At 40.0% G+C, this 27,139-nt stretch overlaps 3 protein-coding genes across 5 annotated transcripts; 1 reads left to right on the top strand and 2 right to left on the bottom strand.

Annotated features, from left to right (window-relative positions):
• Positions 1–1,123: 1,123 nt before the first annotated feature.
• Positions 1,124–4,329, bottom strand: LOC131239762 (small ribosomal subunit protein mS86 (rPPR1)-like). 3 transcript variants are annotated; one of them, XM_058237624.1, is made up of 2 exons: positions 2,839–4,328; positions 1,124–1,260 (listed from the first exon to the last, which is right to left on the bottom strand). In XM_058237624.1, exon 1 carries the CDS (start codon positions 4,079–4,081, stop codon positions 2,840–2,842), a length of 1,242 nt encoding a protein of 413 aa, XP_058093607.1. In that variant the 5' UTR covers positions 4,082–4,328; the 3' UTR covers positions 1,124–1,260; position 2,839. The 3 variants fall into 3 exon arrangements, with proteins under 3 accessions (XP_058093607.1, XP_058093615.1, XP_058093623.1); XM_058237632.1 differs by lacking the exon at positions 1,124–1,260 and adding an exon at positions 2,226–2,359; XM_058237640.1 differs by lacking the exon at positions 1,124–1,260 and adding an exon at positions 2,592–2,609 and having other exon boundaries at positions 2,839–4,329.
• A 6,201-nt stretch (positions 4,330–10,530) lies between these two features.
• LOC131239755 (small ribosomal subunit protein mS86 (rPPR1)-like) lies at positions 10,531–26,611 on the bottom strand. Its single transcript, XM_058237614.1, has 3 exons — positions 26,309–26,611; positions 18,890–20,023; positions 10,531–11,115 (listed from the first exon to the last, which is right to left on the bottom strand). The coding sequence occupies exons 1-2, from the start codon at positions 26,439–26,441 to the stop codon at positions 18,891–18,893; spliced, it is 1,266 nt and encodes a 421-aa protein (XP_058093597.1). The 5' UTR covers positions 26,442–26,611; the 3' UTR covers positions 10,531–11,115; position 18,890.
• On the top strand, positions 15,632–16,546 carry LOC131243919 (cyclin-D4-2-like). The gene is made up of 3 exons (XM_058243547.1): positions 15,632–15,923; positions 16,003–16,124; positions 16,237–16,546. Exons 1-3 carry the CDS (start codon positions 15,632–15,634, stop codon positions 16,267–16,269), a joined length of 447 nt encoding a protein of 148 aa, XP_058099530.1. The 3' UTR covers positions 16,270–16,546.
• Positions 26,612–27,139: the final 528 nt, after the last annotated feature.

Here is a 27,139-nt window from a genome sequence, read left to right as displayed (position 1 = left end):
GCAACATACCTAGTATAGCCCTTTACAGATCTTGTAAGTTATAGTGCTGATATGTTTTCTAAAAAGCAATGATCTGGACCACTATTCTGATGGGCCACACAACAAGTAATACCTCTGGCCAAAAAAAGTCAGCCTTCAAGGATAACCATCGGACAAAAATTGCTTGATTTGAGGCAAAAATGGTCACCACCTATTTTTCCACCGAACAACAGAATTTTGCTTGACCTATTTTGGTCCATGGACTTTACACTCTAGGTTCACAGATGAGCTGTCCAAACATTCGGTGCATATACGGAAGAAATGTCCAATGGGACCTGTTCAATCAACATGCTAAAATGTGAGCAGACTTCTTACTAGATCAGCAATCTGGACCATGAAAGGACGGGAAAATAAGAAAGGGCAGCAGTTTGAATGCCTGTAGCCACTCAATCAACAAACTAGTCCTCCAACATGGCTCTAAACATTCTTTTTTATTTATTACTGTAAAGATATTGATATCAAAATAAGATGAAGCAATGCATTATCACAGAGAAGAAGAGTTACAAGTATAAATAAAAGGCTCCTTTTATGGGTGAACCCTCCTAGGGGCTGGAATTCAAAAATTATGTTTCACAGCTGCCTTTTTTACTTTAGAGATTTCTGAAATTGTTTTGTGTAAAATCACAGAATAATAAATGTGACAAGGTGAATTATCTTAAATAATTTAATATAGCATGCATGCAATACTAAGAAAATCACTATATAGAGGTATTGTATTTGTAAGTTAGCATTGGCCTAATCAGTCGATTCCAAGCATCAAGTGACCTAAATGTGGTCCCATTAATTTCCCTTTTTTTTTTCCAGGTATGTGACATACTTTCTATTGCTCAAGTCAATGTATCAATATCAACATTGTAAACACAAACTTATATTCAACATCTCCATTCTAAAATAACCAAAAAAACTTTTTAAAAAAGAAGTTATATTAGAAGCTAAATCCACAATAACATAAAACTATCAACCTTGTTTGTGCATTGGATGATGGAAACGCAAGTGATGCAGCAAGCTATGACTAACTAGTGCCGCCTTCTTTTTTGTCAAAAGAATGAGGTCGGGTTCGATGCCTTTGCTCTGGTTCATCACCCATGCCTGGGGCCTCAAGCAAGAGAGAGTAATGGAACCTTTTCACCTCTAACAACTCCCCCAGTTCTGGTCAGACCTGGATTCCCAAGTGAAGAGCCATCAAAGTTTGAGTTTCCACCATCCCATAGGGCGATGCCACTGCAAGTGAACAATTTCCTGCTTGTGAATATAGATGTTCAAATTCATTAACAATCCATTTACACACCACTGATCAGAGATGGGTTAGGATCAACCAACTGGAGCAATTTTTTCACGAGTGAGGGTGTCCCACCGGAATGAGCAGTCATGATTATGCTTACACTGTGAGAGCACTCCCATCCATAGTTAGAGAAACTCCATTATAAATTCCTTATTTCTTTAAAAATAAAAAGAAAAAAAGAAAGATTGAATAGTTCATCGACATTATCAACTATGAAAAAAAATAATCTGAAGGCGAGTCTTATGATACTCGGGCTGCATGACGCTTGATATGCAGGCCCTCAAAACTTGCACATGTGGCATACAATAACTCAAAGTTAAAGCAACTAAATTGTGGAACCCACTGTCACAGTCCCAAAATCAGATTGGTTGGAACAATCCCAACCTCTAATCTAAGGATACTTGTTTCTTCAAATAGGACCATTGAATATTTTTCATTTTTAATCATCCAATAAATGTCCGCCAATACAATATTCAGATAATTAAATGAGTTTAATTTTTTGTTCATGGTACATCTAAACCGGGAGAAATAATTTGGACAGTTTAATTCGACTAAATTGTATGCCACTTGTGCAATTCTACGTAATTTCAAACTGCCTGCATATCATCCATCGCACTCAGCTACATAGCTGGTGTGTGGTACAACTGGATATGTTAACTGAATGTGAAAAGATGAATGTTTTGTCATCATAGGCATGCCTTGCCTGATTTTTTTTTTTTTTTTCCAGCTATGTGACATACTTTCTATTGCTCAAGTCAATGTATCAAAATCAACATTGTAAACACAAACTTATATTCAACATCTCCATTCTAAAATAACCAAAAAAACTTTTAAAAAAAGAAGTTATATTAGAAGCTAAATCCACAATAACATAAAACTATCAACCTTGTTTGTGCATTGGATGATGGAAACGCAAGTGATGCAGCAAGCTATGGCTAACTAGTGCCGCCTTTTTTTCTTTTTCTTTTTCTTTTTTGCCAAAGAATGAGGTGGGGTTGGTGATCTTGGTAACATTGGAATGGACAGCTGGTGCCACACCTGGGCCACATCAAACATATCCATGTCAAGTCCATGAGCCTGATATGCTGAATCATTCATGGAAAATTTACTCTGGTAAACTTAAAGACATGTATATGACACTCATTTGTTATGAGTGATTTGGATGATGGGAGTGGCAAAAAGATACAGACTTTTTGTGGGAAAGGGAAAGTAAGACCATGGTTATTAAGGGTTTGGTCCAGCTGAAGTTCAACAGGAGTTTTGATGCTGTGGAGTTGTGACAGTTGCACTGAGGCATTTTTAGATGCACAATTGATTTAAACGCTGACATTCAGCTTAATCATGAAGACGCATGTTGCCTATGGAGCATTGTCATTCCATGAATTAATAGACAAAAACTTCCTCAACAAAATTCATTTCATTACCAGAAAAGTCCAAGAATTTCCAGCAATTCCAACACACAGATAAGCACTGTTCCATAAAAAAATTACAATGGTTATTCAATTCCTCAGTCTCACCTCAACCAAACAAACTAAATCGTCTTCCCTTTTGAGGCCAACCATCTTCCACATCCTTCCACATCTGGGCAGTTTTAGGAAACCTCTCCTTTAGCTTCCCAACAATCTCTCGTGCCTCCTTCATCTTCGAGTCCTTCACAAGCCCATCCACCAGCAACTTCATCGTAGAAAAGCATGGCCACCAGTCCTTCTCCATGCACTCCTTACCCAACCGCAATGCAGTATCAAATTGCCCACCTTGACAGAGATAGTAAATTAGAGTAAAATAGCTACCACTACCAGGCTCACAGCCCTTCTCACCCATCTCATCAAAGAGCCGCTTCGCTTCTTCCAAATCACCTTCCTTGCAAAACCCAATTATAAGATGGCAATATGTAACTGGATCCGGCTTCGCACCACTTGAAACGATCCCATCAAACAGAGCCTTCGCTTCATGCATTTTCTTTGCTCTACAAAGACTCCGTATCTTCGCATCATGCGGGCTGGTACCCGAACAACAGTCATTCTTCTCCATCATTTCCAAAACCTTCTCAACTTCCTCGTGCTTTCCTTCCAAAGATAAACCCGAAAGCAATATATTGTACGTGGTTTTATTTGGTTTAATTCCTTCCTGACCCATTTCATCTAAGATTGCATAGGCAGAAGTAGACTTACCAGATTTGCAGAAAGATCGAATGACTCTGTTGTAGGTTTTGATGTCGGGGCTGATATTGTAAACCTTGGGGAATTCACGGAAGATTCGAATGAGCTGGTCGTGATCTTCGTTGAGGAGGCATGCATAGAGGAGGGCATTGAGGGATTCTGCAGTCCGCTGGGGCACGCCGAGTTCATCGAGGTGTTGGAAGGTGTGGATAGCCTGGTCAAGCATGCCGGCTTGGCCATAGAGGATGATGGCGTAGGAGATGGAGCGTTCGGATTGGAGATCAGGACGAGATTTGAATTCGTCGAGGAAGGATCGGAGGGCTGTGGGGGTGGCAGAGGATTGGGTTTTGGAGAGCTTGGAGACGGTTATGGAGAGAGCGGTGCGGTCGAGGTGGGACGCAGGGGTGAGGGAGGCGGCCCGGGCAATGTCGATTATACGGTTGGGATCGGATTCGGATTTGAGGAGGGCGAGGGCAGCGCGAGAATTTTGTTTTCTGGCGAGGATGGAATTGGGATTTTCGGAGGTTGGGATGGACGGTGCGGAGAAGTGGCGGTGGGAGAGGTAGAGCGAGCGGAGGCGGGAGCGGGCAATGAAAGACATGGGTTTTCGGAGGAGAAAGCTATGGTTTTAGAGAGAGAGAGGGGAGGTTTTAGCTTCTTGAATGAAGAAATGATAGAATTAGTAGGTGCACGAAGCCATGGATTCTCAGAATGAGAAAGAGTTTTGAAGAGGGAATAGAGAGAGAGAGATGAGTTTCTGCAACTAAGGAGCAGACATGGGGAGGATGCTAGGGTTTTCAGAGGGAAAGAGGGTTTTGATTTCGAAGAGGAAAATGAGAGCCGTTCACCAGGAAGGCTCAGCGGTTTCACGTGCTCTCTTCCATCATTCAAGGCCAGTCGTTGATTAGGTCTGGAGCCCTCCGATACAACAATTGGATGGCGCGGATTAGGTGAGTCCGGTTACGGCCTACCTACATGTATGTATTGTATATCCACGCCGTCTATCCATTTTGCCACCTCATTTTAAGGCATTCGCCCAGGTGGACCACAGTTTCTGCAAACAATCGTACAAGAAACAGACATTAGTGGAAACGGATTGGCTGCTCCCTCTGTCAACGGCCCCGTGGCTGATGGTCGGTGATCTGTGGGCCCCACCATGATGTATGTGTTTCATCCATTTCGTTCATCCATATTTAAAGATCATTTTATGGCATGATTCAAAAAATTATAGGTATATAAATTTCAAGTGGACCACACCACAGGAAAACAATACCAATTGGATATCCACCATTAAAATCCTTTTAAGGCCCACTGTACTGTTTATTTGACATCCAATCTATTAATTAGGTCATACAAATATCAGCTTGATCCTATGGCCCCCAAAAATATTTTAATGGTCAACGTTCATTAAAAACATTTCCGGTAATGTGGTCCACTTGAGATTGGGATATACCTCATTTTTTGTCTCATATCATGAAATGATATACAAAAATAGATGGAAGGCATGGATGAAGCACATACATCATTATGAGGCCCACAGAGCACCAACCATCAGCCATTGGCTGGTGGCAGGGGGTAGCCAATCCGTTTCCGGCATTAGTATACCAACGCGGATTAGATACTGACAACAGGTCGAGTAGCGAGTCGGCTACTGAAGTGACGTCACTAAGTTCTGTGGGCTCCACTAAGATGTATGTGTTATATTCACACCGTCCATCCATTTTGAGGTATCATTTTAAGTCATATCCAAAGAATGAGGCAGATAAAACTATTTAATGGACCCCACCACAGAAAACAGCGGGGAGAGTGATTCCTACCGCTGAAACTATCCTAAGGCCCATCATAATGTTTATTTAAAATCCAACCAATTCAAAAGTTAAAAAAGACATGAAAGGAAATAAGAGAAAACACAAATATCAGCTTGATCTAAAACTTTTGTATGGTGGGTGTCATTGCCCCCACTCTTTTATGGGGTCTATCGGAGCTTTGGATTTAACTCATTATGTGGATATTGCCTTAAAATGATCTCTCCAAATGGATGGAAGGTGTGGATATAGAACATACATCATAGTAGGGCCCACAGAACTCGGTGACGTCGCTCAAGTCTCGCTACTTGACCTTTCATTAGCTAATCCGCGCCCTTAGCCTACCGAATCTGATTTAGAATGTGACGCGTGGAAGCATTTTCCACAATTTAGCATTATATTTTCGACGCGGATTTCCTGTGAAAGCCGCAGGATCTTCCTGCGCCCGGAACCCAGGTGGGGCCCAGTGTGATGTTTGTAAAAAATCCTCTCCGTCCATCCGTTTTGTAAGTTCATTTTAGGACATATTGCCAAAAATTAACCGTATCCAACGCTCAAATGAGGCGAAAACGTGGCAATTAAATGTTCAAAGTTGAAATATTCGTGGGGCCACAGACGTTTTGATTCATGCTAATGTTTTTGTTTTCAGTTCATCCCAATAGGAATGATGTTATTAACGGTATGGATGGCATCTAAACATCACTATTGAACCCAGGAAGGTTTCACTGGTAGGAATTTCCCTAACCACATTTTCCTTTAGTACGGCTCATTTGAGCTATGGATACGGATCGTTTTTGGCAATAAGTCTTAAAATGAACTCAAAAAACGGATGGACGTGAAGGATTTCTCACAAACATCACACTGGGCCCCACCTAAGTTCCCAGCACACGAACCTCCTGCGAAAGGCTTTCGCAGGAAATCCGCGTCCTTTTATTTTTAAGTTAATGTCCGCGATATGTTATATCTTGGTGTGTGTATCAAGTATCAGCCGCCAGAGTATATCAACAAACTCACCTGAAGGCTGAAACGAGAGAAAAACTTCCAGTCTGACATAGTGTGACGGATGATACACAGGCGCTTATAAATCTTAAAAATTGTGAGGGATGATACACATACACTTATAAATTACTAAAAATTGGTATAAATATAATAAAAATATAACTAAAAAATAATAAAACTGTGCAGATCGTGGTCTTAATTTAGATGCATCACGAAGTCTACGATTCTGCTTGTTTGATCGTATGTGATTGGGGAACATTCATTGGACAGTTAAAAAATAAAAGCCCCAAATCAAGTGTTTACGAACCAGAGGTAATTGTTCCGCCAATCTTATTTTAGGAGGTAATTATTCAATTTAGTCAATTGGATATGGTTAAGGGGCTGTTAGTTTACCACTTACCTCCTCAATATACTATTTTGAATATTTGTTTAGCACACTTAAAACATGTACTTAATGGAAATTAATTACATAATGAATTTTAAAGTACTGCATGTGCCGAAAGGTAAGGGGAAGAGCTCTCCGTTCCTGGTTTTCCTGTAACTCCGAAACTACAAAAATCCTTAAAATGGAATTCCAGCTCACCACTTTTTGAGATTTTGAGAAGAGTTGTTCTTTGGAGAGCACACTATGATGAAAGTTGTAAGCTCTTTTTATACCGACCCTATTTCGATATGGGCTTTGCCTTTTTTGGTTGTCATGACAACTTTGCTCTTTACATACCGACTCTATTTTGATGCAGTCAAGTCTCGTAGTTGCTATTACAATGTATTTGTTATATCCATGTTGTCCATCCAAATTTTCAAATCATACATAATACAAAAAATGGAGAAGATCTAAAACTCAAGTTGACTGTACACCTAAAGTTGTGTGGGCAATGACACCCACTGTTGAAGCCTTCATAAGGCTCACCATGATGTTTATTTGACATCCAATTTGTTTATAAGGTTACATAGACCTGGATGAAGGAAAAAAAAACAAATATCAGCTTAATCCAAACTTATGTAGCCCTAGGAAGTTTTCAATTGTAGATATTCAATCCTTACTTTTTTTTATGGTGTGGTCCACTTGAGCTTTAGATCTGCCTCATTTTTTGCATCATGACCTAATATAATATAAAAAATAGATGGATGGTGTGGATCTAACACATATCATAGTGGGGTATACAGAACTTTGTCACATCAATACCATACCGGCTTCTTGTGCGGTGTTAAATACTGGGCAATCCGTTAAGGAAACAGATCGCGTGGTGTGCCACACACCACTATGTTGACGTCGCCAAGTTTTGTGGGCCTCACCATAATATGTGTGTGTGTGTGTGTGTGTGTGTGTGTAATGCCTTATTAATCCATTCAATATGCAGTGGGTAATGCCTCGATCTGTGGGGGAACCTCCTTGGGCTTGGCATGGAGGTGGGGTGGGAAAGAGTGGGACGGTTATTTGGCTTCTCATGCTTCTGGCCATTTGGTGGGTTACTTGGAGAGAGAAATAGTCACTGCTTCACTTATGGCTTTATATGTCATTTTAACGGCATTCCAAATGAAACTATTGTCTAGGATTGTCTGTATGCTTTCAATGGTACTTGCTTCCTTTTTCCATCTTCCGGTTCATGATGCAGCTGATGTACGCATCAGAAAAAGAAAAAAGAGGAAGAAGAATGGAGTTTCATGAATATGTTAACTCCATCTTATGCTGAAGTTTACTAGAATTTTCTTGTTTATTACTTTGATTGGAATTTGGATCCATTCTAGATCTTCAGAGATATTGCTGCAGATGGTCACTGTTAGTGGTGCATTTTCATAGTGTAGGAGTTACAGGGCTTTGCTCATCAGCAAAACTTAAATGAAGGCTCCATTTTTCACAAATCTACTCTGATATGCCCCCACAGTGATGGGGGACCCCCTGAAACTCTCTCAGATTGGTAGATTTTAACCCTTTGATGGTTGGACTATTTTTCTGACCATTTCTGTCTTCTCCCCAATTGTCATTGGTCGAAGGGTTGATATCTTCCAATCTGGAATTTTTATGAGGCATCCCCTTTCCAGAATGAGGCCCATCAGATGAACAGTCTGGATCACCGAAAGTTTGGAATCCTTCATGTCATTGAATTGTATATTTGATGCCGAGCAGGACCCTATATATTTATGCCCTTTAGTTTGTAATTATGCATTTTGCTATGTTTTGTTCATGTATTGGCCTTAAATAGTCTATGGTTGTTCCGCGGTGAAAATTGGGTTGCATTTTAGTCTTCTTTCTTTCTTTTCATGGTTTTCTAATCCCATTCATGTGTCTAGCCCTCCCATCCACACACAATCACACCTGCCAATAGGAAACGCATGTTCAGGGTCCAACCGTCCATGTGGTCTGCCAGGTGGATAACAGTTAGATACCCTTTCTCAAAATGAGGCCAGTCCACTCATCCAGCAGGCCATGGTGTATGAAACAAATGGACGGCTAAACTAGTTTTTTTCTATCCGTTTATTTTGTACATTATGGCCCACCTTATGAGTGAATTAGCCTAATTGATGTAGAAGAGCATCTACACGGTCTGGCCACCTGAATCCTGATAAACTGCTCAGAGTCTGTGCTTGTGTTCCATGTTGGCAGTTGTGCCTATGTGTAGATGGGTAGGTTATGACGGGTGTGGGATTAGCAAGGCTCCTTTATTTTCAAGCCGGCGAATGTAAGTATAAAAGAGTTTAATCTGAGTGTTGGTCAACAGGAGAGCAGTGGAAGTATCATCTGCTGTTTGCCATGTTCCCAGGAGCACCTTATGAAATCATTGTCTGAGAAACATAATACCTTGCTTAATTCAGATATTCCAGGACTTTTAGCCCAAAAATGATGCTCCTTTAAGTCCTGTAAAGGGACAATACGTAATCCAAGTTCCATGCTCAGACACTCAGCACTGCGACGGCATTTGATTGGCGAAGGATCTCATCGTCGCCTGGTTTCCTCCATGAAGTTCGATTTCCATTCAGATGCTATTACTGCGTTATCTGCACATCTTTGTAGAGTAGTGGTGATAGAAAGACTGCCATCTGGGACCTTTGCGGACCCATTTGAGCTACAACATCTTGTTCAGCGTGGTGGTAAGAAGCGGTCTTTCTTATATTCCAGAAGCAAGATGGTGATTCATGGAGAAATATAATGGCTAGTTGCAAGACTAGGATATTGGATCATAGTCCCCTCACGTTCTAGTATGGCATGTGTTCGGGATCTGGTATTCATCTGGTGGACCCCATAATGTATGTGGCATTGCCCAAAAGTAAGGCACACATAGGGTTGCATTTGTATGAAAAATATGGGTGGTTAAAACAATTGACTGACTACTGTGTCTTATGTGTTTTTGTGGCCAGCCTGATGACTGTAGCATCCTGATTTTCAGGCCAATGCACATAGGGCACACCTGATGAACAGCCTGGATCTCTCAAAAACACACCACATTCGCTGTGGTGAGGGGGAGTCGGATCCAAAAGTTCAAGTCCCCCAAATAGCTGTAGCTGGGGCTCAGGACTACAGCTTTTAAAATCCTCTCGTAAGCTCTGGTTCTTTGGCTGAGAGTGACTTTATGGTATGCAGTGTTTCATGATGCTTCTGTTTTTGGGGACATCGAATCTGGAATTACCTTCAGCTCTTTCCAACCGATCTGTTGTCGAGGTTCACATGGGACCTGTTCAATCAACATGCTAACATGTGAGCAGACTTCTTACTAGATCAGCAATCTGGACCATGAAAGGACAGGAAAATAAGAAAGGGCAGCAGTTTGAATGCCTGTAGCCACTCAATCAACAAACTAGTCCTCCAACATGGCTCTAAACATTCTTTTTTATTTATTACTTCAAAGATATTGATATCAAAATAAGATGAAGCAATGCATTATTACAGTTCCTTTTATGGGTGAACCCTCCTGGGGGCTGGAATTCAAAAATTATGTTTCACAGCTGCCTTTTTTACTTTAGAGATTTCTGAAATTGTTTTGTGTAAAATCACAGAATAATAAATGTGACAAGGTGAATTATCTTAAATAATTTAATATAGCATGCATGCAATACTAAGAAAATCACTATATAGAGGTATTGTATTTGTAAGTTAGCATTGGCCTAATAAGTCGATTCCAAGCATCAAGTGACCTAAATGTGGTCCCATTAATTTCCCTCGTGAAATAAAATTCTATATTTTATTTAGGGCAGTTGTCAATGGCCCACATAATGATTACATAGGCTTGATTTTTATGGCATCCTATCATCATGGCATGAATGCGAATGAAAATAAAAATATCCCATAATATGAATGAGTGTGAATACCTTAACAACAATGGGAGAAAATTGAAAATCCTGGACTCTACAACTTAGCTTTTTCCCAAAAAAAGTTAAAAAAAGGGGGGCCTTTCTTGGATTTAAAATCTGGTTGGAATTGAAATCCATGATTTTCAGGGGTGCCAAGCACTACCCTGTTTCAAGCCCTGATTTCAATTCCCAAGTGCCCAGAAACCTGGATTTTGGGGGTACCAAATGACCCTTTATGCTTAGCATTGAACCAAGAAGGCAAATGTCAATAAAAACAAGGGAGAACTTCCAAGGTCCACTTGCCTTTCTATGCCTAGGAATGAAGTTTAGAGAATCTCCTTCAGCAATCATCAGACATGGAAGCTTACAGAAACCTTCCCTCGATGCCTTTGCTCTGGTTCATCGCCCATGCCTGGGGCCTCAAGCAGGAGAGAGTAATGGAACCTTTTCACGTCTAACAACTCCCCCAGTTCTGCTCAGACCCGGATTCCCAAGTGAAGAGCCATCAAAGTTTGAGTTTCCACCATCCCATAGGGCGATGCCACTGCAAGTGAACAATTTCCTGCTTGTGAATATAGATGTTCAAATTCATTAACAATCCATTTTCACACCACTGATCAGAGAACTGGAGTAATTTTTTCGCTAGTGAGGGTGTCCCACCGGAATGAGCAGTCATGATTGTGCTTACACTGTGAGAGCACTCCCATCCATAGAGAAACTCCATTATAAATTCCTTATTTCTTTAAAAATAAAAAAGAAAAAAAGACAGATTGAATAGTGGCAAACAATAACTCAAGTTAAAGCAACTAAAATGTGGAACCCACTTTCACAGTCTCAAAATCAGATTGGTGGGAACAATCCCAACCTCTAATCTAAGGATACTTGTTTCTTCAAATAAGACCATTGAATATTTTTCATTTTTAATCATCCAATAAATGTCCGCCAATACAATATTCAGATAATGAAATGAGTTTAATTTTTTGTTCATGGTAGATCTAAACTGGGAGAAATAATTTGGACAGTTTAATTTGACTAAATTGTATGCCACATGTACAATTCTACATCGTTTCAAACTGCCTGCGAATCATCCATCACACTCAGCTAGAGTATCAAAGTTTTTCTCAATTCAAATGCTTACAGGGGGGGGGGAGCTTAGGGATTATGGGAGTGGTCAACCACCCATAAGTTTAAAGATACATCACATAAAGCTATCTATTTCTAGCAATACAAGCAAAAACAATAATAGCAAATGACGGCACACCGAAGATTCAAACGACGAGGCCACAAGATCACGAGAAACAGTCTTCAAGAAGAGACCCAGATTGCGCGGATTGCGGTTGCTCCAGTACATGGGCTAGGATGGGCACGAGTATGTGTTATTCTATGTATGCTATGGGTATCATGTGGGATGATCCAGTACATACTACTACATACATGCAATACACACGGACACACATGCATGCACAACTGGATATGTTAATTGAATGTGAAAAGAAGAATGTTTTGTCATCATAGGCATGCCTGCTTCTTCTTTTTTTTCCAGGTATGTGACATACTTTCTATTGCTCAAGTCAATGTATCAATATCAACATTGTAAAACACAAACTTATATTCAATATCTCCATTCTAAAATAACGAAAAAACTTTTTTTTTTTTTTTTTTAAAGAAAGTTATATTAGAAGCTGATCCACAATAACATAAAACTATCAACCATGTTTGTGCATTGGATGATGAAAACGCAAGTGATGCAGCAAGCTATGACTAACTAGTGCCGCCTTTTTTTTTTACTTTTTCTTTTTTGTCAAAAGAATGAGGTGGGGTTGGTGATCTTGGTAACATTGGAATGGACAGCTGGTGCCACACCTGGGCCACATCAAACATATCCATGTCAAGTCCATGAGCTTGATATGCTGAATCATTTATGGAAAATTTACTCTGGTAAACTTAGGGCCTGTTTGGATGCCTGTAACTTTTTTAAGTTGTAAGAAAGTTACATGTAACTTACTTACAGGTGTAAGTAAGTTACAGGTAATCCTGTTTGGATGTAAGTTGTAACTTACTTATAGGTAACTTTGTTTTTCTGTTTGAATAACCTGTAACTTTGTTACAGGTAATAAGTTGAATATTCACACTAGATAGAGTTGAAATAGAAAATCATTGAAAAATCAGATTAACACATAAAAAAGATCGGGATAAAATTATTCCATTTTATTAAGCTCATGTAAATGAATAGTTTGGCCGATTCTTAGGCTAAACTAATCAACAGGTGGGCTATAAAAGTGGGCCCATGTTTTCAAAATGCTAATAATGTGGGCAAAAAACTTGAATGTAACATATCCAAGCAAATTTTTTCATTTTCTTCACAAGATATGTTTACAATGCTTTAAGGGAAAGAAAGTCAAAAATAAATAACATTAAACTAAAGTAATCTATTTAGGAACCATGTTCTCCAACCATACATGCCTTTGGGCAGGAGATACACTATGAAAGAACCCATGTATAAGATTCGGCCGATCTGAAAGGAACCTAAAAGCCTTATACATCATGTCTTCATCGATAGTTGTCATGTTCTCCAACTCCTCTCATAATTTCGTTGTCATAAGTGCAGCATCAGTTGTAGATTTGAGGGCAACAAATTTGTCTATTGACCCGCAAAGGCCATCAAATCTTTCTACGACAGTTGATCCGATAGTAGCCTTCTTTTTCTTCGATGGCCCTGGAGTTGAGGTTCCTGTAGTCCTTTTACTACTTCCTCCAGATTATTGAGTTTCAGATTGTGTCCCATCCCAAAATGAAGAGTCCATGGGCGCAAATGGTGTATATGCATCGGAGTTAACTGGAGACAACTGGATATCATCAAAGGCATGAGTTGGCACAACATCTTCTTCATCAGGATCAGCTGGAGTTCGTGCATAACTCCCCGTGGCAGAATCGTCTCCGTATATAGACTCGAACTGCTTAAGCAGTGGGAATGGCTTATTTCTAATCTTTTTTATCTCAGGTTTTGCCTGTATTAACTCATTCCAAACCGCTGCTTCGGCAGTCACGTATTTTCTTTCATCGTCCCAGCCAAATCCACTCTTGCTCAGCGCAAGCTTATTCAATAGATATTTGCTCTTCAACAGTCGTAATCGATTCCTGCAGTTCTCACTACTCACATGCACAGAAAATATTTCTTCCACCATTTTGCACACTTTGTTGATAGTGACCTCTCTAAAAGCATTATCGGCTTTTCTTCCTAATAATGCTTCATCAACTAGTATATTAGCCATACATTCGTCCATATAATCGGTCCAGTTGATCTGTGTCTTTCGGCCTCTATTGTTTGGATTTAAAGGTTGCGTCATTCCTTAAAAAGATATCACATTTGTAAGTTACTTAAGATATATCAATTGAAAAAAAAATGATTTTGAAAAACATTACTCTAAATTGCATCTGCGAAATATTACATTCGTATACGAAGACTAAAATCAGGATATGAGCATTAATATTCGTTACAAAAAATTAAAAAGAAGCATTTAGTTATCATTGCGTCGTGGATTATAGTTTGCCCACATATCAGATGCAATTGCAAGTCTAAAATCTTTCCATCGCTTCTTCTCCCTTCTAACTATGACGGATTCATTCTCAAATTCGTCTTCATCCTCATTATCACTAGCTTCGAATTCTCCATTAATATCTTCATTTGTGTCCACATCTTCTCCCATATCGTCGTTATTATCATTATTATACTCCAACTCAAGATCTTGATCATGATTTTCATTCACAATGTGATTGTGCAGGATAACACATGCATGAACTATATTCACTTGTGTGCACATAGGATAGGCTGAGGCAGACTTCGATATAGGAAATCGTGCTTTTAATACTCCAAATGCACGTTCTATAGCATTTCGTAACAAGGAATGACGAAGATTAAACAACTCTTCTTTCGTCCTTGGCTCACAACCTTATCTGAATTCCTTAAGGTGATATCGAACTCCACGGAATGGTGCTCGGAAACCGGGCATGTTTGCAAAACCAGCATCAACTAAATAATATTTGCTTACAAGAAACATAAGCCCGAAGTCACTTAATTTTAAGGTACATATTAACTAATTAATATGTATTTGTTGATTGACTTGAATTAATACCTGTTGGGACAATCAATTTATTGTTTCAGCTTACAACATCTGCTAACATTCATGAATCTAAGGTTGATCCCTCCCACCCAGCTAGTATATATTGGAATTTTAAATCAAAAGAACAACTCGCCGGGACTATCTGGGAGATATATCCCTTTCGATTGCGCCATTTAGCTTGTTCCTTCAAACCGACCATGGCTGGAATGTGTGTGTCATATATGGCTCCAACACAACCCTAAGGAAAAGAAGTATAACTTATTTTTCCTTACTTTAGGATTGAATTTATAAAATGCAAAATATGTACTTACTAACCTGAAAATAAGGAAAAAACCTCGTACTATTCAATATCTCAGGAGGCAACCCATTCCCGGGCGGTTTTAGAAATTCGGAATGTAGCCCGACAATTGCGTTAAGCATCCTATTGAAGTGACGACTAATCGTTTCCCCAGAATGGTTGAAATGATGCTGCATAATATGGTTCTTTACGTGATGGCTAAGTGTATGAAGGAAAATCACCAATCCTTCCTCTAAGGATATGCCAAATGTGCCTTGCAAGTGACTCTTCTCTCGTATAATGTCGCGAAGGCGAAAAAATGCATCTTTGTGCATACGAATGTAATTGAAGCACGTTATCCCCGGCCCATTAATAATCGCATCGGCAGCTTGAGCACCTATCCAATTACGTGGTTGTTGTTGTTCATGAGGCTCTTCTAGCATATTATTTTGCTCAAGCCAACAGATCATTAATACACTTGCCGCAGCTGCTACAACCATGGTATTTAGCTCCATCATGAGATCTAAATCCGCCATGTTTAAGGTGTGTTTGGATAAACTTTTACAGATAACCAACTGTCCCACATAAAAGGCACATAAAGGTCAGAAATAACCAACAAATCAGAAGATCCTAGCCATCCATTCTTTGGACAATTATCTAATATGCCTGGGGATTACTACAGTCCTCTTCTTTTGGAAGATGTTATATGTTTTTTCTTCACATCTGAATGCCAATATCATGTGCTTTGTCAGGTTGGAGAATCAAAATTCATCTTTGAAGCTAGGACTATACAGAGAATGGAGCTTCTGGTGTTGAGCACTTTGAAGTGGAGGATGCAAACTGTTACTCCATTCTCGTTCATAGATTACTTTCTTCAAAGGATCAATGAAGGCAAACTGCCGCCAAGATCCACAATTTGTCAATGCATCGCACTCATCTTAAGCGCAGTTAAAGGTCTGTATCTTGCCTTCTTCTCCAAGATTTGCAAAGCTGGGACTTTTCTAAAAGAGAAATTTTTTAAAATAAAATGCAGGGATTGAATTCTTGGAATTCAGGCCCTCTGAGATTGCTTTAGCAGTGGCAATATCTGTATCAGGAGAATCCCAAACGGTGGATTTGGACAAGGCCATTTCCTGTGGCATGCATGTAGAAAAGGTAAATAGTTGTGCCCACCCAAAGAAGGATTTTCCTTCATCTTCCATCATTTATGGTTCAATTTAAAATTCAAACCATCTGATCAATTTGTTCATCTGTCTTTGGATTGCAGGAGAGAGTATTGAAGTGTTTTGAACTAATTTAAGAGATAGCAATGATCAGTAGGCCTGTTAAATGTGTAAGTAGGCCAGTCTCATCAGTGCCACAGAGCCCCATTGGGGTGCTGGATGCTGCATGCTTGAGCTATAAAAGTGATGAAATTACAGTTGGGTCATGTGCAAATTCTCATACCAGCCCAGCCTCTAAGAGGAGGAAGCTAAACAGATCATCTGAGGTGGACATGTAGTCATGATGTTGTTGCATAAGGGGGGGTTTTCTCACACATGCCAGTTTGGTTGGTTGAGTGGGAGTTTTGGTGTGGTTTGGAAGGTGCCAAAAGAACATACAAGAGGAGAAAAATAAGGGGTTGGTGTACTCTTCATTAAGGGGTTGGTGTAGTGTTTTTTGAAAGACTTGAAACAGATAGTGGCTAATGTCAATGGATGGGAAATTGATGAATGCAGGCACAGTGGGGACTTCTTAACAGTTGGCTGCAACTAGCAGTAATTTACTGATGATAAGCACTTGAAAGAGCATGACAAATTTGAATGTACTGTGAACCATTGTATAACATCAAAGTGAATACTTCTTTTCCTATTTTTATTAGCAACAATATTACACTTTTTCCATTGTAATACAGTCCCTCAACAGTCTAGATTACCAGTTTGTCGAAACCACCTACACAAACATGCTGGGGTAAAACATGCTGGACCAGTTCACCCCTGTGGTAGATAGATACTTTCAAGAAACAGCTGGACCAGTTCACCCCTGTGGTAAAACATGCTGGGGTTGATTTTTCACTTGTTCGGGTAGCTGTAACACCATTATCACACAAAACAGAAGGCAGCAATCTGATTTTAATTGATGAAGGCCAAAGATCAAATGGTCAAGATCTTCCAATCAAACAGAAATGGCAGCAATCCTATCATTCCTTACCCAAGAAATGGAAAGAAACAAGAACATCAATCTTAAATCATCAGAACCCACAAATGGAAGCTGAAAAATAGATCCTCATTTTTAAAAAGAAAAAGAAAAGAAAAACATGAAAAAGAAATTCATTACAACAATATCAATAGACCCAAATCTTCGGATCCATAGCAATACCAAATAAACAAAAAAACAACAGAAGTCATGAAGGCTATGTGACATGTTATGTGGGCCCACTATGATGTATTTGTTTCATCCACACCATCTATCCATTATTCCAGAAAATTTTAAGTCATCAGCCAAAAATAAGGTACATCAAAATTTCGGGTGGACCACATCACTGGAAACAATGTTGATTGAACACCCACCATTAGAAACTTTTGGTGGGCCACCAATTTTTTCGATCAAACTGATATTTGTTTTGTTCCCTTCATCCAGGTCTTTATGACCTAATCAACAGCTTGGATGTGCAACAAACATTACAGTGGGCCCTAGTAGTTTTTTAATGGTGGACTTTTAATCATTATTGTTTTCGGTGGTGTGGTCCACCTGAGATTTAGATATCCCTCGTTTTTGGCATCAAGCCCTAAAACGATCCAAAAGAATGGATGGACGGCATGGATAAAACAAAAACAATATGGTGGGCCCCACAGATCATCTGCATTATCCACGCCACCTCACCAAACTGTCTCCGTCAACGCAAAAGGAAAAAAAAAAAAAAAGGAAAGAAAGGAAAACGCAAAAAAGAGAAAAGGGGTTCCGTACCTTGCGGAAGCTCGATGGGAGAGGGAGAAGTAGACTGAGAGAGGGAGAAGGAGACTTGAGAGAGGGAGATGAAGACATTGGAAAGGGATGGATGTCTATATATACAGCAATAACCACCAACCTTCTTCAATACAAAGCTCTGATTCTCCCCAATTCAGCCTCGTAGCCCTCATTGCGCCCGCATGTAGCCTGATAGACTTCAATGACCTCTTGTAGCCTCACCTTCAATGGCCGCTTGTAGCCTTCAATGGCCCTTCAGCCTTCACTCCATCTGAGAAGGTAGGTACGCTTCTTCAATGCAGGTGCGATTCTTCCCAACGATTTTCATTTCAAAATTTTCAACCGTTACCTGTAACTTAGTTATAGGTAACTTGAAAAACGACTCCATCGCCTATAAGATTTTCGGCTCTTTCTCCTGTAAGAAAGTCACAGGTTGAGACCTGTAAGAAAGTCACAGGTTGAGAGAAAGTCACCTGTGACTTTCCTCCCCCAAACACCAGCTGTAACAAAGTCACCTATAACTTTGTTACATTTTAGAAAAGTTACAGGCATCCAAACAGGCCCTTAAAATATGTATATGACACTCATTTGTTATAAGTGATTTGGATGATGGGAGTGGCAAAAAGATACAGACTTTTTGTGGGAAAGGGAAAGTAAAACCATGGTTATTAAGGGTTTGGTCCAGCTGAAGTTCAACAGGAGTTTTGATGCTATGGAGTTGTGACAGTTGCACTGAGGCATGTTTAGATGCACAATTGATTTAAATGCTGACATTCAGCTTAATCAAGAAGAGATGAGAAAACTTACGCATGTTGCCTATGGAGCATTGTCATTCCATGAATTAATAGACAAAAACTTCCTCAACAAAATTCATTTCATTACCAGAAAAGCCCAAGAATTTCCAGCAATTCCAACACACAGATAAGCACTGTTCCATAAAAAATTACAATGGTTATTCAATTCCTCAGTCTTACCTCAGCCAAACAAACTAAATTGTCTTCCCTTTTGAGGCCAACCATCTTCCACATCCTTCCACATCTGGGCAGTTTTAGGAAACCTCTCCTTTAGCTTCCCAACAATCTCTCGTGCCTCCTTCATCTTCGAGTCCTTCACAAGCCCATCCACCAGCAACTTCACAAGCCCATCCACCAGCAACTTCATCGTAGAAAAGCATGGCCACCAGTCCTTCTCCATGCACTCCTTACCCAACCGCAATGCAGTATCAAATTGCCCACCTTGACAGAGATAGTAAATTAGAGTAAAATAGCTACCACTACCAGGCTCACAGCCCTTCTCACCCATCTCATCAAAGAGCCGCTTCGCTTCTTCCAAATCACCTTCCTTGCAAAACCCAATTATAAGATGGTAATATGTAACTGGATCCGGCTTCACACCACTTGAAACGATCCCATCAAACAGAGCCTTCGCTTCATGCATTTTCTTTGCTCTACAAAGACTCCGTATCTTCGCATCATGCGGGCTGGTACCCGAACAACAGTCATTCTTCTCCATCATTTCCAAAACCTTCTCAACATCCTCGTGCTTTCCTTCCGAAGATAAACCCGAAAGCAATATATTGTACGTGGTTTTATTTGGTTTAATTCCTCCCTGACCCATTTCATCTAAGATTGCATATGCAGAAGTAGACTTGCCAGATTTGCAGAAAGATTGAATGACTCTGTTGTAGGTTTTGATGTCGGGGGCGATATTGTAAACCTTGGGTAATTCATGGAAGATTCGAATGAGCTGGTCGTGATCGCCGTTGAGTAGGCAGGCATAGAGGAGGGCATTGAGGGATTCTGCGGTCCGCTGGGGCACGCCGAGTTCGTCGAGGTGTTGGAAGGTGTGGATAGCCTGGTCAAGCATGCCGGCCCGTCCATAGAGGATGATGGCGTAGGAGATGGAGCGTTCGGATTGGAGATCGGGACGAGATTTGAATTCGTCGAGGAAGGATCGGAGGGCTGTGGGCGAGGCGGAGGATTGGGTTTTGGAGAGCTTGGAGACGGTGATGGAGAGAGCGGTGCGGTCGAGGTGGGACGCAGGGGTGAGGGAGGCGGCCCGGGCAATGTCGATTATACGGTTGGGATCGGATTCGGATTTGAGGAGGGTGAGGGCTGTTATATTTTGTTTTAAAATAGTAGTAAAATTTGAATTTTCAAATTTTCGGTAATTTCCCTCCATTTTTGAAATTGTAGTACTTTTGAGTTTGGGGTTTTGTCCCACATCGGATTTCACAAAGTTAACTATCTTGTATATAAGATAGTATTTTTGCTTAGGGCCGAGCCGAGCTGTGCCTTGCCGAGCCGAGCCGTGTCGTGCCGAGCCGAGCCGAGTCCGAGTCCGTGTCCGTGCGCGACGCGACGCGACGGGACGGGACGGGCTGGGCTGGGCTGGGCTGGGCGTGGGTGCGGTGTGTGTATACTCGCGTGGGTGTGTGTATGGGTACTCGCAGGACTGTATGTGCGGGAGTGTACTCGCACTTGCGCCTTTTCGTTTTAAACCAGAGAGATGCGTCCCTTCCGGTTGGTCGCCTCGGTTGGGTTTAAACCCAACGGACCTAACCTTTTGAAAAGGGTGCTTATGCACCACTTCGGAGTCTATAAAAAGACATCCGATTCCAGTTTCAAAGATATGAAAAATCTTTCTCTTATAAAACACTCTCTGATATTCGGTTTTAAGCATTTTCTGCTGAGTTCATCGCTGAGTCAACTCAGCACTTTCGGATTAAACTGCAAGTGGTTCGAGCCCGTGTACAGTGAGTGCACCGCTGGGACCGGGTCATAGTCGTTGTATCCTGGAGGTCGATTGCTCTGGAAACCTGTTGCACTTGGGACGCTGTCCAAGGGGAGCAAATTCGATTTCAAGCCGAGTGACTCAGTCACGCCTCGACTCAATTCAATAAGTTCTTCTTTCTCAATTTTTTTTTTATTTTTTGGTTCTCGATTTTTTTAATAGTCTATTTAATTCAACCAAATATAGATCCAACAATCTTGAAATCGAATTGTTGAATTACATAGACTATGGCTACAGTAACAGTAAATGCTTCTACTGAGTTAGCCAAAATCGAACCGTTCGCTGGACAATCATTTAAACGGTGGAAACAGAAATTGATGTTCGCTCTGACCACCCTGAAAGTTTCATACATTTTATCTGAATCATTTACTATAGATCCAACAAATCAAACTGAAGTAACAGATGAAAATAATTGTAAAAATTATATTCTAAACTCTTTATCCAACGAACTATATGACGTGTATGCTTCTTACGTGTCTGCCAAAGACATATGGACTGCTTTGGAAAAGAAATACATATTAGAAGATGCAGGCGCTAAGAAACATACAATTGCTAATTTCCTTCATTATGAAATGACAGACGATATACCTGTCACAAATCAGATTCATGATTTTCAAAGTTTAGTTCATGAACTATCGACAGAAGGAATTAAGTTGGATGAAGTGTTTCTTTCAGGAGCACTAATAGAAAAGTTACCGCCCTCCTGGAAAGAATATAAGAATAGAATGAAACATAAAAAGAACGGTATTTCTTTGGAAACCACTATCGTACACATACGAATAGAGGAGGCCAATAGAATCAGGGACCAAAAAGAAAATAAAAATGAGATAGATTCAAAGGCGAATCTTGTGGAATCAAGTCGGGCAAATAATAAGAAAAAGGGCAACTGTCATAACTGTGGCAAACCTGGACATTATGCAAATGAATGCAGGCTCAAAAAGAAGAATGCAAACAATCAATTCAAGAAAAAGGGAAACTGCTACAACTGTGGAAAGCCTGGGCATCATGTCAAAACCTGCAGGCTTAAGAAAAACAAAGATAAGCCGCAGGCTAATCTTACAGAAACAGGCAATGAGTCTGACATGATAGTAGCTGTGGTGTCAGAAGTCTTTTTTGTAAACAACTTGGAGTGGGTACTAGACACTGGTGCAACTAAGCACGTGTGCAAGGATCGTAGTATGTTTACCTCTTACCAAGTATTAGGAGATGATGAACAGATGTTCATGCGTAATGTTAAAACATCTCTAGTTGTAGGAAAATGGAAAGTACTTCTGAAACTCACTTCTGGAAAAACTCTGATGTTGAATGATATTCTACATGTGCCTAACATTAGAAGAAACTTGGTCTCTGGTTCACTCCTCAATAAGGCTGGTGTTAAGTTAGTATTTGATTCAGATAAGCTTGTAATGACTAAGAATGGAACTTTTGTTGGTAAGGGGTACTGTAGCGATGGCTTATTCATTATAAATGTATCCAATGATAATAATAATAAGACATTCAGTTCTGTTTATACCGTTGAACCTTGTTATCTATGGCATAGTAGATTAGGTCATGTGAATATAACATCTTTGAAGAAAATGAAAAGATTAGGTTTATTACCTAATATATCTAATGAAGAATTTGACAAATGTGAAACATGTGTCGAATCAAAATTCATTAGAAAACCCTTTAAACAAATAGAAAGATCATCTATTCTATTAGAGTTAATACACAGTGACTTAGGTGATTTTAGAAATCACATGTCTAGAGGTGGAAAAAGATATTACATAACTTTTGTAGATGATTACTCTAGGTTCACTAGAGTCTATCTGTTAAGGAACAAAGACGAAGCTTTAGATGCTTTTTCTAAATACAAAATTGAAGTTGAAAATCAATTAAATATAAAAATTAAAAGACTTAGAACAGATAGAGGAGGTGAATATGAATCTTCTCAATTTAGAGAATTATGTGAAAAGAATGGAATAGTTCACGAAACTACAGCTCCTTATACACCAGAACAGAATGGAATAGCAGAACGTAAGAATAGAACTCTAAAAGAGATGATGAATGCTATGTTAAATAGTTCAGGCTTACCCTCAAATATGTGGGGAGAAGCAATTCTATCTGCTTGTTATATTCTAAATAGGATTCCTTCTAAAGCTTCTGAACAAATACCATATGAACTATGGAAGAATCATGTTCCTAGTTACAAATATATTAAAGTGTGGGGGTGTCTTGCTAAAGTAGGATTACCTGAAACTAAGAAAAGAAAGTTAGGTCCTAAAACGACTGACTGTGCATTTATAGGTTACGCACAAAGCAGTGCGGCCTATAGGTTTCTAGTTTTAAAAACTAAGGATAATATTCTAGATCCTAATACAATTATAGAAGCTAGGGATGCAGAGTTCTTTGAGAACATATTCCCTATGAAATCTAAATCTATAGGAATAGAGGAAGTCAATGAATCAGATATTGCATCTACTAGTAAAAATGCATACGAGAAAGTAGTAGAAGAGATACAACCAAGAAAAAGTACTAGGATTAGAAGAGAAACTAACCTAGGAGATGGTTTTTTCACTTTCTTAGTAGAAGATGATCCTACAACCTATATAGAAGCAATTAACTCTCCAGATGCAACCTTTTGGAAGGAAGCAATAAATGATGAATTAGAATCTATTATATCTAATAACACTTGGGAAATTGTAGACCTACCTCCTGGAAATAAACCAATAGGTTGTAAATGGGTGTTTAGAAAGAAACTAAAACCAGATGGGACTATTGATAAGTTTAAGGCTAGGTTGGTAGCAAAAGGCTTTAAACAAAAAGAAGGAATAGATTACTTTGATACATACTCTCCTGTAACTAGAATTACAACTATCAGGGTCTTAATAGCGATAGCTTCCATATATAAACTGGTGGTACACCAGATGGACGTTAAGACAGCTTTCTTAAATGGAGACTTAGAAGAAGAAATATATATGGAACAACCTGAGGGTTATAAGATATCAGGAAAAGAAAATAAAGTATGTAGACTAATTAAATCATTATATGGTTTAAAACAGGCTCCTAAACAATGGCATGAAAAATTTGATGGTGTTTTAAAATCAAATGGTTATCATATAAATGATGTAGATAGATGTGTATATAGTAAAATTTCTGGAAATGATTATGTTATTATATACCTTTATGTTGATGACATGCTTATTTTTGGAACTAATATTAAATTAGTTAATACAACTAAGAAATTCTTGTCATCTAAGTTTGACATGAAAGACTTAGGAGAGGCTAGTGTAATCTTGGGTATTGAAGTAACCAGAAAAAATGGTGTTATTATATTATCTCAATCTCATTACATTGAGAAGATATTGAGAAAGTTTAACCATTTTGACTGTTTACCTGTCAGTACTCCTTATGATTATAGTATGACTCTCATGAAGAATACAGAAAATAGTGTGTCTCAATTGGAGTATTCCAGAATAATTGATAGTCTTATGTATCTAACAAACTGTACTAGACCAGACATAACTTTTGCAGTATGAAGGCTAAGTAGATATACACATAACCCTGGAAAAGAGTATTGGAATGCTTTGTCTAGGATTTTGAGATACCTAAAAGGCAGTATAGCCTATGGTTTACATTATAGTGGTTTTCCTGCTGTATTAGAAGGATACAGTGATGCTAACTGGATTAGTGATTCAGATGAGACAAAATCCACGAGTGGATATGTCTTCACTTTAGGTGGAGGAGCAGTCTCTTGGAAGTCTACCAAGCAGACATGTATCGCTCGGTCTACTATGGAATCCGAGTTTATTGCCTTAGAAAAGGCTGGAACAGAAGCCGAGTGGCTTAGAAATCTCTTAGCTGATATACCATTGTGGCCAAAACCTATATCGGCCGTATCTATTCATTGTGACTGTCAAGCAGCTATCACGAAAGCAAAGAGTAAAATATATAATGGAAAGAGCAGGCATATTAGACTCAGACACAACATAGTGAAACATATGTTGCGTGATGGAGTCATATCTATTGACTTTGTGAGGTCAGAAAAGAATCTAGCAGATCCTCTGACCAAATGACTATCTAAAAGGTTAGTCAATGATACATCGAAGGGAATGTGGCTGAGCCTAATATATGAGCTGCCAGTGTCGGCAACCCAACCTATACAAGTGGAGATCCCATGAGATAGGTTCAATGGGTAAACAACAAGACACGAGGTAGACGATTGCACTGAGTTGTATGAGCCCCTTCTATGGTGTACAGTGCGAGCAGCAACGTAGAAGGATGAGTTGTTAGAACTCTTAATGAATCCATAGCCATATATTTAGTGGTGTATACAGTTGCTGCATACACTTGATGGAATTCACCTATATGGGTGTGGAGGTGGAGGCCGCTTCCTATGAGAATCTAGGCGAATTCTCTAGAGCACTCATGAAATCCAGGTAATGGTGTATGGCCGAAACGCACCGAACCGCAGAATCACTTGCAGAGGAAGAGTTGTGTGAGTGGCATGTACTTGCGATTTACATTAAAAGGATTCAGGTTCAAGACTATGGTGTCACCTAATTCCTGTAGACCTGTCTTGCTTACTCTAATGTCGGTTCAAGTCTATGGTGACACCGGCACCATTGCACAACTATTACGCTTTAATCCGAAAGGGTTTTATTTTAAAAACATGTGGGGGATTGTTATATTTTGTTTTAAAATAGTAGTAAAATTTGAATTTTCAAATTTTCGGTAATTTCCCTCCATTTTTGAAATTGTAGTACTTTTGAGTTTGGGGTTTTGTCCCACATCGGATTTCACAAAGTTAACTATCTTGTATATAAGATAGTATTTTGCTAGGGCTTGAGCCCCTTTCGGGGGCATGTGAATTTGGTCCTGTGGGGGGCTATGCCAATAGCTCTAATCTATGCCATGACCACACGCCGCGCCAGCCGAGCCGAGCCGATGAGCCGTGCGCAGTCCGAGCGAGCCGTCCGAGTCCGAGTCCGTGTCCGTGTCGCGTGCGCGAGGACGGACGGGGCGGCTGGCTGGGCGGCGCGTGCGTGCGGTGTGTGTATACTCGCGTGGGTGTGTGTATGGGTACTCGCAGGTGTATGTGCGGGAGTGTACTCGCACTTGCGCCTTTTCGTTTTAAACCAGAGAATGTGTCCCTTAGGTTGGTCGCCTCGGTTGGGTTTAAACCCAACGGACCTAACCTTTTGAAAAGGGTGCTTATGCACCACTTCGGAGTCTATAAAAAGACATCCGATTCCAGTTTCAAAGATATGAAAAATCTTTCTCTTATAAAACACTCTCTGATATTCGGTTTTAAGCATTTTCTGCTGAGTTCATTGCTGAGTCAACTCAGCACTTTCGGATTAAACTGCAAGTGGTTCGAGCCCGTGTACAGTGAGTGCACCGCTGGGACCGGGTCATAGTCGTTGTATCCTGGAGGTCGATTGCTCTGGAAACCTGTTGCACTTGGGACGCTGTCCAAGGGGAGCAAATTCGATTTCAAGTCGAGTGACTCAGTCACGCCTCGACTCAATTCAATAAGTTCTTCTTTCTCAATTTTTTTTTTATTTTTTGGTTCTCGATTTTTTTAATAGTCTATTTAATTCAACCAAATATAGATCCAACAAGGGCAGCGCGAGAATTTTGTTTTCTGGCGAGGATGGAATTGGGATTTTCGGGGGTTGGGATGGACGGTGCGGAGAAGTGGCGGTGGGAGAGGTAGAGCGAGCGGAGGCGGGAGCGGGCAATGGAAGACATGGGTTTTCAGAGGGAGAAAGCTAGGGTTTTAGAGAGAGAGGGGGGGGAAGTTTTAGCTTCTTGAATGCAGAAATGATAGAATTAGTAGGTGCACGAAGCCATGGATTCTCAGATTGAGAAAGAGCTTGGAGAAGAGAGAGAGAGAGAGAGAGAGAGAGAGAGAGAGAGAGAGAGAGCGTGTGTGTCATGCGAGGGATTTTCGGCATTTAAACAGGTATCAGTTGAACAAATCCTTGTAACGGTTCTGAACGTTACCTTAACTACTGCTGGTTTATTTTCTCTTTTTTAGCCGTTTTTTATTAAAGCATCTCTTATATAAAAAGTTATCTCTAGAAAATGAGAAGGCAAGACATTTGTTATTAACTTTTCACGGGGCTGTTCGGAGGAACGGTTTCTCTCGAAGAGAACCATTATCTCATCTATTCTTTTAGTTCATGCAGCCATAGGCTGACGTAGGAGAACCAGACCTATCAATTTGGTATCAGAGCCTGATCAAATGGCTGATTCACAAGCTTCTCAAGCCCCTGAAAACATCAATATTCAACAGGCGCTCTCAGATATCATGCAACGACTCGCTCTTCTTGATGGCCGCTTAAAAAGGGGCAGGAAACAACCATTGGTGAATCTAGTAACACTAATAGATCATCTCGTTCGGGGTCCATAGGGCCCATCTAATCCATAACAGTGAATCTTAATTT

This window comes from Magnolia sinica, chromosome 1 (genome assembly GCF_029962835.1).
Source record: "Magnolia sinica isolate HGM2019 chromosome 1, MsV1, whole genome shotgun sequence".
Lineage (NCBI taxonomy): Eukaryota > Viridiplantae > Streptophyta > Magnoliopsida > Magnoliales > Magnoliaceae > Magnolia > Magnolia sinica.
Note: the sequence above shows the minus strand (reverse complement) of the source record. Positions and strands in the feature narration are given on the sequence as shown.